The sequence below is a fragment of the Megalobrama amblycephala genome, linkage group LG5 (genome assembly GCF_018812025.1).
Source record: "Megalobrama amblycephala isolate DHTTF-2021 linkage group LG5, ASM1881202v1, whole genome shotgun sequence".
Taxonomy (NCBI): domain Eukaryota; kingdom Metazoa; phylum Chordata; class Actinopteri; order Cypriniformes; family Xenocyprididae; genus Megalobrama; species Megalobrama amblycephala.
Window position 1 is genome coordinate 5,403,242 of NC_063048.1, and position 19,236 is coordinate 5,422,477.

Below are 19,236 nucleotides of genomic sequence, written 5' to 3' on the forward strand. Positions count from 1 at the left end.
TACATTAAGAAGTTATCAAACTTTATTTTTATTATATTTCATGAATCTCAAAATATAGAACTTTTATAGAACTGTACTTTAAATTCCCTTCTTCTTTGATTTTGTAGGAGTTGCCACACTGTGCTTTTTAGGGAAAACAGGTTGATTTGCGAAGTGCCTCAGTTTCATCTGCAGCAGATTCTCAGTGAGACGGGCTTCATTCATCAGAGACTCCATTATAATTTCTCCTTGCGACTGCAGAAAACTGCGCAGCAGCTCTTCTACCTCCTAAAGGAGAGAATCAAAGAAAAATATTTTTGTGATTAATCCTTTGATCTCATCTTTCATTTTATTCCCAAAGAGTTCATTAAGCACCGAAGCCTCATCTACAAAAGATGATAATGGAACATTTGTGTAATTAGTTACTAAAACTCAATTGTTTGCTTTAGTTTGTTTCCCATCAGACAAATATTCACATTTGTTATGTTTTGTAGTAGCAAGGTAAGCAGTCACCCTCAGGGATCATCCCGTACAGAACAAAAATATATGGGAATATACTACAAAATAGAATGCAATATATTACATAATACATTTCCATATATGGAAAACTAGCGCTTATATTTTTCAATATACTGCAATATATATTTTTCAATACACTGCAATATATGCATTGACCATGTATGGCTATATATTGATACATAAAAATATATAGAAATTAAGACAAACATAGCATTACATGTAATATTGATAAAGTTTTATCCTTTATTGTGTACGTATATTACATGTTCCTATATAAATGTGAATGTATTGTACACACATATATACACACATTCACATAATGAGTTACGATCAGTGGCTACAACAGTAAATGTTAAAATTAAGTGTTATTTTTTGTGTTTTGCTCAATATTAATATAGGGGGAGATCTGTTAGTGTTTAATGTTGTATTATTTTTTAATTGAAAGTTTTAATTTAAGTTTTTTCATTGTGCTGAAGAGTAGAGACTATGGTTAGGTTGATGATTGGCCGAACGGCATCAATGGCTGTGTGCTCTTCAGCGCAGTGATAGACTCTCTGCTAAATACTTTAGTACATGCAGGTGTGCTTGTGCTTTTGTTAACTAGCTTGAAAATATAAAACATTTCAAATGTAAATTATTATAAAATGTAAGAAATGTATTACATAATATATTTCTCTATATATGTGTTTATACATGAGTAAATATACATGCACTATAGTAAATAGTAAATATATTGTCACATTCTTCAATATATGAAAAATGGCAATTTCTTATGTACAGGTGCTGGTCATATAATTAGAATAACATCAAAAAGTTGATTTATTTCACTAATTCCATTCAAAAAGTTAAAGTTTTTATATTATTATATTCATTCATTCACAGACTGATATATTTCAAATGTTTATTTCTTTTAATTTTGATGATTATAACTGACAACTAAGGAAAATCCCAAATTCGATTCTCAGAAAATTAGAATATTGTGAAAAGGTTCCATATTGAAGACACCTGGTGCCACACTCTAATCAGCTAATTAACTCAAAACACCTGCAAAGGCCTTTAAATGGTCTCTCAGTCTAGTTCTGTAGGCTACACAATCATGGGGAAGACTGCTGACTTGACAGTTGTCCAAAAGACGACCATTGACACCTTGCACAAGGAGGGCAAGACACAAAAGGTCATTGCAAAAGAGGCTGGCTGTTCACAGAGCTCTGTGTCCAAGCACATTAATAGAGAGGCGAAGGGAAGGAAAAGATGTGGTAGAAAAAAGTGTACAAGCAATAGGGATAACCGCACCCTGGAGAGGATTGTGAAACAAAACCCATTCAAAAATGTAGGGGAGATTCACAAAGAGTGGACTGCAGCAGGAGTCAGTGCTTCAAGAACCACTACGCACAGACGTATGCAAGACATGGGTTTCAGCCGTCGCATTCCTTGTGTCAAGCCACTCTTGAACAACAGACAGCGTCAGAAGCGTCTCGCCTGGGCTAAAGACAAAAAGGACTGGACTGCTGCTGAGTGGTCCAAAGTTATGTTCTCTGATGAAAGTAAATTTTGCATTTCCTTTGGAAATCAGGGTCCCAGAGTCTGGAGGAAGAGAGGAGAGGCACACAATCCATGTTGCTTGAGGTCCAGTGTAAAGTTTCCACAATCAGTGATGGTTTGGGGTGCCATGTCATCTGTTGGTGTTGGTCCACTGTGTTTTCTGACGTCCAAGGTCAACGCAGCCGTATACCAGAAAGTTTTTGAGCACTTCATGCTTCCTGCTGCTGACCAACTTTATGGAGATGCAGATTTCATTTTCCAACAGGACTTGCCACCTGCACACTGTGCCAAAGCTACCAGTACCTGGTTTAAGGACCATGGTATACCTGTTCTTAATTGGCCAGCAAACTCGCCTGACCTTAACCCCATAGAAAATCGATGGGGTATTGTGAAAAGGAAGATGCGATATGCCAGACCCAACAATGCAGAAGAGCTGAAGGCCACTATCAGAGCAACCTGGGCTCTCATAACACCTGAGCAGTGCCACAGACTGATCGACTCCATGCCACGCCGCATTGCTGCAGTAATTCAGGCAAAAGGAGCCACAACTAAGTATTGAGTGCTGTACATGCTCATACTTTTCATGTTCATACTTTTCAGTTGGCCAAGATTTCTAAAAATCCTTTCTTTGTATTGGTCTCAAGTAATATTCTAATTTTCTGAGATACTGAATTTGGGATTTTCCTTAGTTGTCAGTTATAATCATCAAAATTAAAAGAAATAAACATTTGAAATATATCAGTCTGTGTGTAATGAATGAATATAATATACAAGTTTCACTTTTTGAATGGAATTAGTGAAATAAATCAACTTTTTGATGATATTCTAATTATATGACCAACACCTGTATTGTAATACAACCCGAATTCAGGAAATGTTTGGACGTTTTTTTAAATTTGAATAAAATGAAAACTAAAAGACTTTCAAATCACACAAGCCAATATATTATTCACAATAGAACACAGATAACATAACAAATGTTTAAACTGAGAAATTTTACAATTTTAAGCACAAAATGAGATCATATCAAATTTGATGCCTGCTAAATTGTTGGGACAAGTGCATGTTTACCATGGTGTAGCATCTTCTCTTCTTTTTTAAAACAGTGTGAAGACATCTGGGCATCGAGGTTATGAGTTTCTGTAGTTTTGGTGTTGAAATTTGGTCCCATTCTTGCCTGATATAGGTTTCCAGCTGCTGAAAAGTTTGTGGTCGTCTTTGATGTATTTTTCTCTATAGGTGAAATATCTGGACTGCAGGCAGGCCAATTCAGCACCGGACTCTTCCACGACAAAGCCATGCTGTTATAATAGCTACAGTTTGTGGTTTTGCATGTCCTGCTGAAATACACAAGGCCTTCCCTGAAATAGACATGTCAAGTCACCTTTATTTATATAACGCTTTTTACAATGTAGATTGTATCAAAGCAGCTTTACGTTGATAACTGGTACACTGACATCATCTCAAGGGGAGCATATGTTGCTCTAAAACCTTTATATACCTTTCAGCATTCATAGTGCCTTCAAAAACATGCAAGCTGCCCATACTGTATGCACTTATGCACCCCCATACCATCAGAGATGCTGGCTTTTGAACTGAATGCTGATAACACGCTGGAAGGTCTCCCTCCTCTTTAGCCCGGAGGACACGGCGTCCGTGATTTTCAAACAAGAATGTCAAATTTAGACTCGTCTGACCATACAACACTTTTCCACTTTGAAACAGTCCATTTTAAATGAGCCTTGGCCCACAGGACACGATGGCGCTTCTGGACCATGTTCACATACGGCTTCCTTTTTGCATGATAGAGCTTTAGTTGGCATCTGCACAGCAGATTGTGTTTACCGACAGTGGTTTCTGGAAGTCATCCTGGGCCTATTTAGTAATGTCATTGACACAGTCATGCCAATGAGTGATGCAGTGTCATCTGAGGGCCTGAAGACCACAGGCATCCAAGGTCTTCGGCCTTGTCCCTTACACACAGAGATTTCTCCAGTTTCTCTGAATCTTTTGACGATGTTATGCACTGTAAATGATGAGATTTGCAAAGCCTTCGCAATTTGGCGTTGAGGAACATTGTTTTTAATGTATTCCACAATCTTTTTATGTACTCTTTCAAAGCTCTGCCCATCTTTAAGGCAGGAACACACCAAGCCGATGCCGACAAACTAGTGGCGATGAAAGCAGACTGTGGGGTTGGCTCACGTCGGCAGCGTCTGGGTCCAAAGTTGGCCTGACACACCAAACCGATGCTCGGCAGCCGACGCCAAATAGCACGTCCATTCTGCGCCTGCGCAAGAATGCAGGGGGCAGTAGCTGAACAGCCAATCAGAATGATCAGATGGCCCGATGGACCGACAACCTCTGACGCCGATTCAACATGTCGAATCAGCCGAAAAAAAGCAGACGAGGACCAACTTCAGCCGACGGTGCAGAACACACTGAGAAAACTGCCCGACGGCCAACTGTCGGCTTGCCGTGTTCCTGCCTTTACTTCTGAGAGACTCTGCCTCTCTAAGACATCCCTTTTATAGCTAATCATGTTACAGACCTGATATCAATTAACTTATTTAGTTGTTAGATGTTCTTCCAGCTGAATATTTTCAAAATTTCTTGCTTTTTCAGCCATTTGTTGCCCCGTGCCAACTTTTTTAAGACCTGTCACAGGCATCAAATTTGAAATGAGCTCATTTAGTGGATAAAAGTGTAAAATTTCTCTTTTTAAACATTTGTTATGTTATCTATGTTCTATTGTGAATAAAATATTGGCTCATGTGATTTGAAAGTCTTTTAGTTTTCATTTTATTCAAATTTAAAAAGCGTCCCAACATTTCCGAAATTTGGGCTGTATATTTACACAATATATTATGTATATTTTCAAATATACTGTTATATCATTTAATATTGATCATTCATATATAGGGAAATTTATTTTCTTTCCATAAGGGATAGTAATGATGAGGGAAGTAGAAACTCATTTAACCATGGCGGTGTCCAAAATCGCGCCCTATACCCTTAAATAGGGTATTATTTGAAGGGAACAGCCATTTGTAGCGGTGTCACATTGTGGCTGTGCCCGAATGTGACACACATTGTAACACATTGGCCTGTGTGACACCCCCCCCCCCCCCCCCACTTAAAAAAGAACGTGGGTACAACTTCCGGTGAGGCAGTAGAAGTAGTATACCAATTGTATTTTGTGTTTTAACTGGCAAAGAGACTAGTGTTTTTTTGGATCACTGTTTACTTTGTAAGGTTGCAAACCTTTATGGGAGATGTCGTTACGGCACTCAGGGACAACATTTCAGTTTAGTACATTTATTAGTTAATTAGTAATATCACCATACAATAAACAATTTTCATGACCTTAATTGTCCTTACTTTACTGACCTTCCACCAAAGTGCTGCTGCATGACTACAAGAGCGTCCTGGCCCTGCAATAAATTAACAACCCGCTGTCTGTACTTCACCTGTCATTGATGCGTTTCCACTGTTGAGTCAAAGGCGAGCATGCTATAGTGCATGCCAGGGCCAGTCGCATTTCCACTGTCATATATGCGATGCTAAAGGTTTAGCTAAAGGCTAAAGCTTATGCTAATCATTGCGATAAGAAATACACACGTAATGTAGACAACTCATTATAATCGTGTATTTATTTGGTTTAATGTTTTATCTGTCTCTTCCTTGTGCCTTTGTTGATATTGGACTAATGCATTGGCATATCTGTCACACACTCTGGTTAACTCGAATAACTTATAACTCCTATTTTTTTCTCATGAGCTTCCTCTGTTGCTCTAGCTGAAAGGATATCAGTATAGAGAGGCTGAGAGATCACTAAAACCTCCTCATATTGCAATCATCGCATAATTTCAAGGAAAATTGATAGAAATGCTCAGAAATGTGATGTAAACAATATATTTCTAAATGTGTAAGCCTTCAGATTTAAAAGCCTAGAGCTGTTTTGTACATTCTTGTGATCGTAAATAAATGGAAGCAGGTGCAACTGAATAGGTATGTGTTCTCTTTTTTTTATGAATATATCAGTTAGATACAGCATGATTGATGGGCACTCCTGACAAAAATTAATTACTGTTACTGTAACATTTTTTATTGTAAAACATTGTTAAAATATTGATGTTGGAATCTTAAGTCTTTAAGTAAAGGCCAAACGTTCGCAAGTTTGGATCGCTAAATCTTCAATGACTGTCAACTATTGAATTAATGAGTGTCACGTTCTGCTTGTTTACTTTGAACTGGAAGACACTCAAATCACATTCAAATTTAAGGGCTTGCACATTTTAAATGGCAGACGACACTGTGGAGAAGTTAATCGCCAAGGTCCAGAAAAATCCACCACTGTTTGACAAGTCAAACCCCCTTTTCAAGGATACTTTAAAGAAAATGGATACATGGAAAACAATCAGTTATACCTTTGTAATTGTAGTGGTCTGGCTGTATTAACACACATGACGAAGAAGACGAAGATCCAAGACTTTAATATAGTATCCACAGGTAAATTCAAACATTGGAAGACAGGTAAACACAACCATAACATTGACACTGAACTGAAAATAGGAAACTTAAATACACAGGTAAATGAGGATAATTAACAACACACAACTGAACTGAATAATGAAACACATGACGACAGTGTCCATGACGACAGATCAGAAAATGAACACAAAGTCCAAACAAAGGGAAACTGTGACAGTTTCCCCCCTCCCGGAAGGCACGGCATCGCGCCATGAAAGAAAAGATGAGGGAAGGAGGGTGGGGCTCTGGAGGTGGATGACGAGATGGAAATGGATGAAGAGGAGTGGGCGAAAGGATGGTGAGAACAGGTAGACTGGAGGAGGCTCTGGTGGAGGGCGAAGATCCGGGAGGGGGATGTATAACAGGACAGTCCAGGGTGATGAGGATGGTGGATGAATCCAGAGGATGGCCTTGAACAGTGGCGTGCAGATGGAGACCCAAGTCACAGACAGGAATGCGCTTCCAAGGCAGCATCGCTGAAACGAGGAGCCATGGTGTGAAGGTGTTAGACGTGACCTTGGCGACGACGGTGATGGAGGTGGAGCCCACTGCACAGACAGTGAGCCGATGAGGTGGAGAAAGGCCGAAGACCTAGGCGGCCGCAACGAAGCCGCAGCGATGACCTCCCGAGGTGAAAGTGGGGATCTGGAGGTTAGAGTTGGAGCTGGAGCAATCGAGGGTGGAGGCGGAGCCTAAGGGAGGGCGGAGCTTGCTGCAGCCGAAGGGGTGGAGGACTGGAGAGTAGTGAAGTCCACAGCAGAGGTGTGGCGATGTCTGACTCAGGTGGAGCTGACGTTTGAAGAAGCCCGGCAAGGCCGAATGGGCGATGGTCCACGGTGGAACTGAGGGAGGAAGGGGTGGAGGCGCAGGATCCAGGGTGATGGGTCGAGGTGGAGCGGAGCTCTCAGAGGCTGAAGGCAGAGCCATGGGCTTCTGGCATCCAGGCGGCGATGGCTCCCAGAGGGGTACACACACCACTGAGAGGAGGCTGAGGTGAAGCAGAAGGACTGTTGGGAGGTAGTGATGACTAGGTGGTAGGGCTGGGCGATGTCTACAGTAAAAAATTGTGATGGACGATGACATTGGGATGGAGGGTGGGATTTAATTAATTGGAATTAAATTGTGTTCATTTAACTGTCAACTTCATTATATTTTTTTAAGTAACTGCACGGAAATTGAAATCATGCACTGCACTGGGTGATATTGTGTGATTAATTAAGATCAACATCATGATGTCCATCAGCATCGGCCATGGACGATGACATCGTCTATTGGCCCAACCCTACTGGGTGGTAGGAGCGACTGAGGAGGAGCCTGCCAAATGATACAGACTGATGAAAAAAATTAATTCTATAAAGGCAGTTTGGAGAGGTTGTGGGAGAGGGAGGCTGGGTGGGGTTAACAGGACTGAAAAAGAATCAGATTCTGACAAGATCAAGGGACACCGGGAATTTGACTCTTCAAATACACAAAACTGTCCATAAAGTCCAGGCAGTACTCACTCTCAGTGGCAGGGCTTGCTTCCATTCCCTCGTACTCCACAAGGACTCCCACAGCGATAGATGAGTCAATTGGCTCGCACACCTGGTCAGACAGGGTCCCATCAGGCTCGATCGCTCCTTCTGGCGCAGGCTCTGACATCACAGCCGAGGTGTTCTCGCCATCTGTGGTGGGCATTTACTGTTGTTTCTCACAGTGGGGTGGTACTGGACTGGGCACTGTGTTGGAAGTAGGGCTGGTGATGTCCTCCACAGTGAATGCTGATCCGCAGGAAACCAGTACCCACTCCACAAACGTGGCGAAGCTCCCTCGAGGTGGATCCCTGGACAACTGTACTCATGTGGCGGTGTTGAGGCCGGGCGAGCAGGAATGAGCACCAGGCAGTCGTCCGGGAAGGTGGTTTGATGAGCAAGATTCAAATAATCTGTTAAATGTTCCTTGAGGGAGCAATTTCCCTGTTCAAGGCACAGGAGTTGCACAGCAGGGAGATCCATGAAGGGGGAAGTCCAAAAACGAACACACAAAGGAGAAAACAATCGGGGAAAAAAAAAACCCTTTCGCCGCTAATCACTTTGTGGTCTGGTCTTCTGTAACAGTCTGGCTGTATTAACACACACAACGGAAGAAGATAAAGATCCAAGACAGTCTTTAATAGTATCCACAGGTAAATCCAAACATTGGCAGATAAGCAACAATGACCATAACATTGACGAGACCAGACAACACTGAACTGAAAAAAGGGAACTTAATACACAAGTAAATGAGGATAATAAACTGAATAACAAAACACAGTAGTGTCCATGACGACAGATAGATAGTGCAAAACAAACACAAAGTCCAAACAAAGGGAAACTGTGACAGTAATAAGTGGTGAGAAGTATTAATGGAGATGAGCTCATTTTGCCAGGTTAGAAAACAGTGTAACATAAAATTACTTCAGGTATCCAGTGCTAGTTTCGACAACATTGTCTTGCTTCCTTTAAAGTTGCAGTCAAAAAGACTAGGTGTTTTTTTTTTATTCCACTATTATTGACTACGTCCTCTAAATTCACTGTTAAATCAGATTGATTACACTAGCTATTCACTTGAAACATAGCATGCTGAGGACATCTGCTGGTTAAAACCGTGTAAATGCAACAAGAACAGCAAAAATGTTCAACAACATACACACTTTGAAACAGCAGTGCACTAGCTTATATAAACAGACCATTATCATTTGTTGGTGTGGACGCAAATAAAGTTATCATTATAGTTATTGTTCTAATATAGTTCACTTGAGGGAGGGAATGAACGAGTGAGTGAATTCAGACACTGAGTGCGCTGGAAGGGCTGCCGCTTTAGCATAGTTTCTGCTTGCTGTTTAATAACCATTTGAAACTTAGCAAACTAACGGTGCGTTCCAAACGGGATATATCGCCCTCCGAAGGGCACTTCGGAGTGAAAATAATCATGGCCGCCATATTGAAAGGTCGTTCCAAACCGAAGTGCTCAAAACTGGCCACTTCAAAGGGCCCTTTGGAATGAAGGATTTCGAAGGGAACAACTGATGGACACTTCTGGCCCCCATGATCCTTTGCACAGGGAAGTTTGACGTCACAGAATGGGTACAGGAGGCTAGGAGTTCGATTTTAACTATAAAGGTATGTATAATATTTTTATGTACTACTGTAATATTTATACAAGTTAGATTTGGTACTATATTATTGTATTATTATGGTCAAAACGACATTGTACTTCAACAAAAAAACTTTACAGCTCCCTTTATCAGTCCATTCAAATGTTTAAAATACATATATACAATATAGCCTACATGCGATAAACCTAAAATAAATAAAGAAATAAACTAACGTTAAATAAAGGGCGCAGCTTGCACAATCTACTCCTCCTTGATTGTCTCGTTAAGATGACGCAGATGTGCGTTGCAAAAAAAGAGTTTTTTTGACCCCTACACCCTTCATCCCTTCGAAGCTCTCACTCCGGAGGGTAAACCCTTTGAAGGGATTAGGGCATAGGGATGAGCCCTTCCGAATGGAACGCAGGGCTAGTTTCAAAATTCTTCTTCTCTTACTTTCTTTCTTTTTTTTTTTGTTCTTTCACTCATGAGCGCCCTCTAGCACAATTACACAGAACACAACAATATTTTCCAGTGAGAGAATAGAGAGAAAAGTGCTGGGTCTCAGAAGTAAAAATTTCATTTATTTTCTTCACAGAAAAATTGATTTTCGGCGACAGCATATAACCCTTTCAAGGCAGACCTACCACAAGCTCTGAGGCTGTTAAGCAATGATCTATTCTTCTGTAGAGGCCATAAGTCTTAGTCCATGTGTTAATTTTTATAGGAAAAACCAAAGCTGTTGAAAAAGTGGCTAAGGCTGTTGTGCTCAACTAGGTTAAATAACAGAGCGATGTTCCTTTAATCCATCTTTATCTGGTAACTGCTGACAGCCTGCAGCTCCTTAAGCACAAAGTAGTCTAACGCAGAATGTCTTCAGTATGAGAGTGATAACCATAGGACAATACACAACAGAAATAATCCTTTGTTACTTCTGTCAGTATGAATTATTACAGCCTTCACATTTCACATTGTACTATAAAATGGCAAAGTTTGCAAAATACAGTTTTTAGGTCAGTGCTGGTGGAAGCCCTGCGGTTACGCATCAGAGCCGCTCGCCAATAGCTTGGAGATTTACTTTGATGGTTTTTGAAAAGGTAATAGTGTGCCAACAGCTACAGGGGAGCTTAGGATCACAATCCTGTTCTATATCACCACTGAGCAGGAAACTACATTTCAGGTTGCTTCGAAGACACTGTCCAAACAATCCGTCTACTTGACATTTATCCCTTTTGATGAACATGTAAATGAAATGTTGATAAATTCTACTTATAAGTCATTTATTGGTGTTTACTAAGGCAAGCATCACTATTAGTTTTCAAAGCAATCATACTTATTTTTAGGCCGGTAAACAAAAATCCCATAAAGTAATATTCCTGGAGCAATTTCCAAGAGACCTTGGTGTAGACCAGTAAGAAACCACCAAGTTATCAAAACTTGAGTCTTTACACTGTAAATAACTGATATTTTGTACCTGTTTTCTCATCTGGCCTTCATATGGAATATTGTTTAAACTGGCCTGTAATGTTGCCATCATCTGAGCTTCTGCCTTTTGTTCCCTGATTTCTGCTGTTTATTTTAAATCATCAATTGTTTGTGGTGTTTACTAAGGCAAGTAAGTATAACTATGATAAGTAAAATAAGTATGGTTACTTTGGAAAGTAAACAGTAATTGTGATAATTACTGTTTACTTTCCAAAGTAACCATACTTATTTTTGCCTGGTTAATGTTAAAAACGGGTGGGAAAATCCCACATTGACAGAATTTCTAGAGCAAATTCTATAATAGCCTATAACAGAGACTTTGCGGGTAGACCAGTAAGAAAATACCTAGTAATCACCCACAACATCCAAGCAAATGTGGGTCTTTATATTGTAAATAGCTGATATTTTTTACCTGTTTGCTCATCCGGTCTTCATGTGGAAGATTGTTTAAACTGGCCTGCAACGTTGCCATCATCTGAGCTTCGGCCTTCTCTTTGAGTTCCTTGATTTCTGCTTCTTTTCTGGACTGAGCCACACACAGGTCTTTCAGAGTCCGCTGCTGTTCCCACTCCACAGTGTCTGTACCCTCACAAAGGGGCTGTGGATGAGGTGGGCTTTCAATCTCAAGCTTCGCAGCTGATGTGTTTAAGACCCGTCTCACCATTTAAAAATGCCTGATAAAGCCGCTGATTTGGAACATATGTTTTCACAATGAAGTCCAGGAGAACAGCATGATGGGCAGCGGAGAGACGAGGCTCTATCTGTGATAAATGATCCTTGATGAGGCAAATGACATCTGGTGTCTTCAAACCTAATATGAGTATTAAAAGCAAAGATTGTCACATTTATTAATCAATGTGACAAAACTCCAAATGATAATAAACAGATTCCCGAGTACAGTCATTGTACAAAGCAACCTTTTTTTCTAAGACCAGGATGAAAATGTTTCAAAAGATATTTCTATGTACTGTATCTACTCATCTAACTACATCTCTCTCTATAAAGCACCTATCTGTGATACCATCTGAAACATTTTGCGAATAAAACTGGCAAAGAGAAAAACTGCACAAACTGTGATTATGTAAGATGCATAATTGACAAAAATAAGTTGACTGATTTATGTAAATAAGTAACTTTGTCAATTGTCGATTGGCAATATGTATTTATAGGGTCAGGGTGCCATGTCACAATTAGGGTGACACCATCAAACTTAACACGAAATTACAGTAAATGCAAAGATATACCCTAATCTCAACAATTAATTCGAAAACATATTAATGAATAAAAGTGTTTGTGTAATCTTTATTTCGCTATGAACAACGAAACATAAAATGACGAGCGCATGGACTTCTGGGCGTCCCTGTGATCACGTGATAAACAAGTATCAGCCTAGGCATAATCAAAAAGCATTAGCTACAGCAAAAAATACCAAAACTGACATTGTTAAATAGCCCACCTTTGAGTTTCGGCAGGAGTTCTTTGGTGATGTTTGCCACTTGTGCTACTGTTGACCACGACAGTCCTCTTGTAATTGCTAACATCACATTCTCATACACAAACTCTTGATGTAAATACTGTCGTTTATCATCACCATCAAACTCTTTCCAGTGAAAACAGCTGCTCAGACGTTCAATACCATCATCTCTCTGAAACAACACACATCAGATATGAGGTTTCAAGACAACAGAAGCTGTGTGTTAATGCGCACAAACGTCCTTCACAGCAAATGATAGATATATACTGTATCGTCGTGACTTTGGATGCATCACGCGCATCTGCTTCGTGTTTCAAGTCTCTATCAACAAGTTCGCGCGCAGGTAAGATTCACAATATATCTCGGGCTATTTATTTTAAGTAGGCTATAAATTGCGTTTATTTGTGTGAGAATGTGGTTTAGTCAAAAGCAAACAGCTGAAGGTTTACCTTCATCCTCGATATCTCCTGTAATGTGTGTATGGAGGCCATCATGAGACGACTGCTGTTGTGTTTGTTGCCATGGAAACCCAGAAGACTTACAGTACTTTCTATGTAGTATGTTATGTTTAAACAACGCGAGCTTTATCTTTGTTATCTTTACTTTCGACAACAGTATTGTGATATTAATTATTTGATAATACTGCACGCATTCGAGCTTATCGTGTAAACTTTAGACATAACAATATTGTGTTATTAATATTAATTATTTGATAATACAGCACGCATTTGATTCAATATTTGACTCAATTGTTTTTCATAACAAACAATATTATGATATTGATGTTAACATTGTATAATATATAGCTACAGTATGCATTGTGTATTATAATAATATTACACTTTTTATTGCACTTTTATACTATTCATAATACATTAATAATTTAATACATTTGATTAATATATATTAATATATTTAATTGAAATTGAATTCATATGTTTGTCCCCATAAAGGCATATAAAATATAAAATTATTAATGTTAATTATTATTAATGTCGTATTTGCATGATATAAAACCCAACATATAATGTTTCTGTTTGTTTGTTTTTAATGGTTTTGTGTGATAAAATGTCGTTTTGTTTTAATGATTTGGTACAAATTTGCCACAATATTATATTAATGTGAATATTTTATTATATATAATGTTCATAATGTAAAATTAATATAATTAATCATAATATTGTTTAATATTATGCTAAGAACAATATTAGATTTTTTTTGTAATATGATGAAAAATGTGATAAATATTGAATACTATATTTGCCTCAGTAATTTTATGATAATAATATTGGATCTGATTTCATAATATTAAGAAAAAATTCACTAACATGACAACGTACATATTGTCATCATATGCAGTGTAACTTTTTGTTGGTCAGCACAGGCCACTAGTTTTCCATTTCTGTGTTTCTATGTCTAAACCATGAACAACAGCTCAGTTTTGGAGAGCTAAGAGTTAATTCTGTTTGGCACAGATGGCCACACAGTATAATCCTCTTTCAGAGGAGTCCCACTTCTCCTCCTCCTCCTCCTCTCTGGATGAAGGTCTGCCTGTGATAATTAGCCTAATGGAATGAATGACTGTGGATAGACAATATGCAGCTGTGGCATGTCCGTGGTTCGCATGGTCATGGATGAAAAGTGACATTCTTCACAGGAGGGAACGTCATGCTTTCAAACGCAGTGCCTGTTTCATCCTCATCTGTGTGAGCCAGAGGAAGGAGCACTCCTTTTTGTAAGAAAACCTGTTGAATTTTCTAGCTGGATTACTTTAAAAGTATTGACAGCCCTTGAAGGTTTGGTGTTGGAGGATTTGGCAGTCGAGGAGAATGAACCTGCGCCTACAGGGTAAAGCCAATGTGTATAATTAGGACAGAGAATTAACATGGCTCTCTGAACATATTTAGTTAATAAAAAGGTCTGTTTTAGCTTAATGGTTTTAGTGGAACATGCTGTCTGTGAAAAAATTATTTTCTTACTTAGTAGCTTTGTTTTCCAGTACAAATATTGAGAAATTCTTAATTCAATATACATTTACTTTAAAAGAAAAATTACTCGTATTAAGTCTTGTTTTCTGAAAAATATATGAAAATGAAGTGAGTTTATGCTTAAAACAAGAGAAATATTGGTTACACTTTATTTTAAGGTGACGTAGTTACATACTGAGTATAGTACTGAGTAATATTAATTAACAACTTACTATAGAGTTACAGTTAGGGTTTGATTTAGGGTTAGTTATAATTGTTATAGTTATATATATATATATATATATATATATATATATATATATATATATATATAGTTAGTTATAGTAGTTATAATCATGTATAATTTACTGTTATTACTATAGTAAGTACATGCTGTAATGTGTAAGTATGTCACCTTAAAATAAAGTGTTACCAAAATATATTCTTGCTGGGGTAAGAAAAATAATCTTGTTTCCCCTTTCAATTAAGTTTATTTTTCTGACCCCGTTGGCAGATATTTATTCTTGTGTTCAGCTTAAACTAACTTCATTTTAATCTATTTTTCAGAAAACAAAACACAATATAAGTAATTTTGCATCTCAAGTAAATGTGCCTTGATTTAAGTATGCTTAGATATTTGTACTGGAAAAAAACAACAAAAATTCAGAGGAAGAAAGTCATTTTTTTGCAGTGTGAACTAAGAGGTCTGAGCTAAAATGGGAAAATGCAATTATGGATTAAGGACTGAAGTATTTGTTTGTGTGAGAGCTGATAATAGGTTTCACAATGATGTTGAGTACTAGCAGATGAACTGATGCATTGCTTTGAATGTCAAACTTTCCAGTGGTTACAAAGGCTATGAGAATAGCTGTCTTATTATATAAAGCATTTATTATTATGTAATCACTTTTACAAATCTCATTTTAGAATGTTCAAGTTTTTTATGTTGAAAAGTGCCTAATATCTAGCAGGTCTTAGTTCTGTTACGATATTAAGTAAGTGTTAATTATCTTGGTATTATAGGCCTGTCAGTAGCATTATGGAAATCATTCTACACAGTTTTTAAGTTCTTTGCTAATTATTTAAATTAAACTGAACAGATGTACACTGTAAAACCCGCAAAGTTATGGTAACTCAAACCATATGAGCAAACCGATTGCCGTAAACCATTTAAGTTTAAAACCAGTAAGTATGAGTACTGTAAACTCATATACATTGAGTTACATTCACTTATATTTTAGTGTTGGTTTAGTCAATCATTAGAGTAAACTCAACTTAAAGATTTTAAGGTTATTTTATTAATTCAGTTTGAAACAAATCTTAGTCTTAACAACTATATCGTTACTTAAATGCAGAGATGTATAGTAACGAAGTAGAACTACTTCACTACTGTACTTAAGTACTAAAAGGCGGTATCTGTACTTTGCTAGAGTATTATTTTTTTCTCCTACTTCCACTTTTACTTCAGTACATATTTTCGATGAGTTTAATACTTTTACTCCGATATTTTTTTATGTGCTGCATCGTTACTCGTTACAATTATAAAAATGTTGATGAAGCTGACGCATCAATGAGCGAATCAAGTGATTCAGAAGCTGCGCGCGCTCCCGTTCTGCCTTTTGATCAGCTAAAAAGATCAACCAAAGACGAACCAAAAACACTACCTTTCACCCCTTCAACTTCAAGTGATCGTGGCTGTGAGAGTGAGGAAGGAGACCAACCCTAGTCAGGGCGCATATACGAGCAGCGAGAGAGGGAGAGCGCGAGCGAGCGAGTCCTGGCCGCGCGTGCGCGCGCGCGCATTCACCGTCTTAAAACAACACGAGCGTTGTCTTGCTCTCAAATTGCTCTCTATTTGTTTACATAGTTAATGTGCACTGTGAAGTAACATATACAAACAATGAACAGCTGTATTTTTATTAACTAAGATTAACAAAGATTAATAAATACAGTAACAAATGTATTGATCATGGTTAGTTCATGTTGGTTATTAGTCTAATACATTAACTAATGTAATGTTAACAAATCAAACCATATTATAAAGTGTTACAAACAAATCATTTACTCAGAACACCTCTTGAAATGAGAATATAAGTGTGCTTACCCCATTTTTTTTTTTTTTAGTAAGAGTGGTAGTTTAGCCTAGTTTAGACTGGAGTGAGGTGAAAACAGAAAAAAAGTGCAAAGCAAGTTGTTGTTAGCTAGCTGTTAATTTTATTCAATTGTATATGGTAGAACTATTAGTCAAAATAAACTTTTTGGTAATGAAATCAAAGTGCTGACAACAAACAAAGCATCTCAACTTGTCTGCATCTCAAGTGGTCTTCACGCACTCAATACTTGTACTTTTACTTTCAGTACTTGAGTAGTAAATTTTAAAATAAACTACTTGCAATACTTAAGTACAAAAAATTTCGAATACTTTAGTACTTCTACTTAAGTGTGGTGCTTAAAGAGCACTTCAACTTTTACTCAAGTCACTTTTTTGATAGAGCACTTGTACTTTTACTCAAGTCTGGGTCTCTAGTACTTTATACATCTCTGCTTAAATGGTTTGAGGAACCCAATTGCCGTAAATGGTTTAAGTTCATCAAACTCAAGGTAATAAAGTTAAATAAGACTAAGCAAAACCTAACATTGGCACAAAATGATGACAGAACAGGAGCACTGTAAAACTCAACAAGTTCGGAATACTCAAATCATTTAAAGGTGCTCTAAGCGATGTCACGCATTTTTAGGCCAAAACATTTTTTGTCACATACAGCAAACATCTCCTCACTATCCGCTAGCTGCCTGTCCCCTGAACACACTGTAAAAAAAATGCGGTCTCTGTAGTCGCCACAAGCTCCGAAAACGGCAATAAAAACAAACTGGTGCAGCCTGGACCACAAAACATAATAAACGTGCTCCAGCCAATAACCGACAAGAATGATTTTAAATGCGTGTTCATTACTGTTTCAGGAAGCACGGAGGGGAGGGGGAGGAGGAGGAGGAGGATGGAGGGTCTAGCTAGCCTCTGTTTTGTTTGACAACACTTCGAACGTCAACAGGAAGTTACATCCACCCAGGATCACTTAGAGCACCTTTAAGTAAACTAACTCATTTTGTTAAGTTAGTAGAACTTAATTTTTGTAACAAGTGGGGCGGGGCCGAGAGCAGTGGAAGCAGAGCAAGGCCAGTGTGGTGCACAGGTGTCTCTCATTAACTACAAAGAGTATAGAACCCAAGAGGCGGAACTCTTATCCTTTTTGGGCAACAGCCACTAGGTGGCTCTCCGGTAGCGCGGCCGCCATTATGGTGTGAAATTGCCAACTGGACCATAGAATCCTTCACATCTTACACACCCAAAATCGGCGAATTTTACAACCAAATCAGAAGCACAATAGAACATTTTTCAAATTAAGTCATCAGTAAGTTTTATGGCACCTACAGTAAATGTTGTATTGTCTTATATATGTTTTATTTTACCAGTTGTGGAATCCAACCATTCATCCATCTGAGGTAACGTAGTTAGCCTACTTTATTGAGTATTTCCATTTTATGCAACTTTACAAATTTATTAATAGTAAATTAATACATTTAAGATCATCATGTTTGCAGCGAACAATAGCCTATAGATCAGACCTAATGGAATAATAATAGTATTACTCCACTCTCTGGATTGAAATATATATATTGTACGTTTTAATGGATCATGCTACAAGCATAATGATCTTATAATACTTGATGCATTGCTGTGTCCGTTATCACATAATTCCCACTTTTGCTTTAATATACAACACTGCAAAAACAAGGCTGTTATTTTCTGTTATATATTTATTGTCCAACATTTCCAATTTTTCTGATGCATGTCCTTACTTTAATTCCATATGTTGGTATTAATTCAGTGTTTATAATGCTAATACTTGAACATCAAAGAATTTTGAAACTGATTGGGTTTCTAGAGAGCAAAGGTTTTGTGAAAAAAGTGGAAGACTTAAACACAAAGTATGTATAACTATAAAATAAAATGTTAAAAGGATTTGATGATCATTAGTGATAGTATTTTATTCTGTGTTGTCATCATTCAGGTTGGATTTTAGCTTTAATGTACTTTTTTTTTTTTTTTTTAACAAAGCAGCTGGTATTGCCATAGAAACTAGTGGACCGATGAGTCGCTTTCATGCCAAAATGGTGGAAACGCAGGGCTGCTACTGGGCATCAGTGTTGCAATGGGATGTTCTATTGAGTTTCGCTTCTTGTTAGTGTATATTCTTTGTTAACAATCACATCACCAGCATAGTTCTCAGCCTCGCCCCACTCATCATAATGTTAGTTACATACAGTTAATTTACATTAACATCATATTCAGATCTTCATGTTTAAATGATAGATAGCAAATAACACATGCTATTATAACTATCAAAAAGATGTATATAATCAAACAACATACAGTATATATGGTCCTTAAAGTTTTGCAGCCCATCCTCAACCTAACCATAGGCTCTACTCTTCACCACAATGGTAAACCTACAAAACTAACATAACAGAACCCCTTGTAAATCCCAACATAACACAATATTAAACACTAACTTATGTCTCCCTATGATAATCTTGTGCAAAAACACACAAAATAAGCCTTAATT

General features: G+C 37.9%; 2 protein-coding genes across 2 annotated transcripts in view; one reads left to right on the forward strand and one right to left on the reverse strand.

The window, feature by feature from the left end:
• Positions 1–13,171, reverse strand: lg5h8orf74 (linkage group 5 C8orf74 homolog). Its single transcript, XM_048190401.1, is given in 5 exon segments — positions 1–267; positions 11,583–11,798; positions 11,800–11,981; positions 12,627–12,816; positions 13,094–13,171. Coding segments are annotated over 5 exon segments (822 nt in total). The 5' UTR covers positions 13,139–13,171; the 3' UTR covers positions 1–78.
• Positions 12,855–19,236, forward strand: part of rp1l1a (rp1 like 1a) — a 21,412-nt gene continuing 15,030 nt past the window's right edge. Inside the window, 1 exon segment of the mRNA XM_048192353.1 lies at positions 12,855–12,987. The gene's annotated coding sequence lies outside the window, so the exon portion shown is untranslated.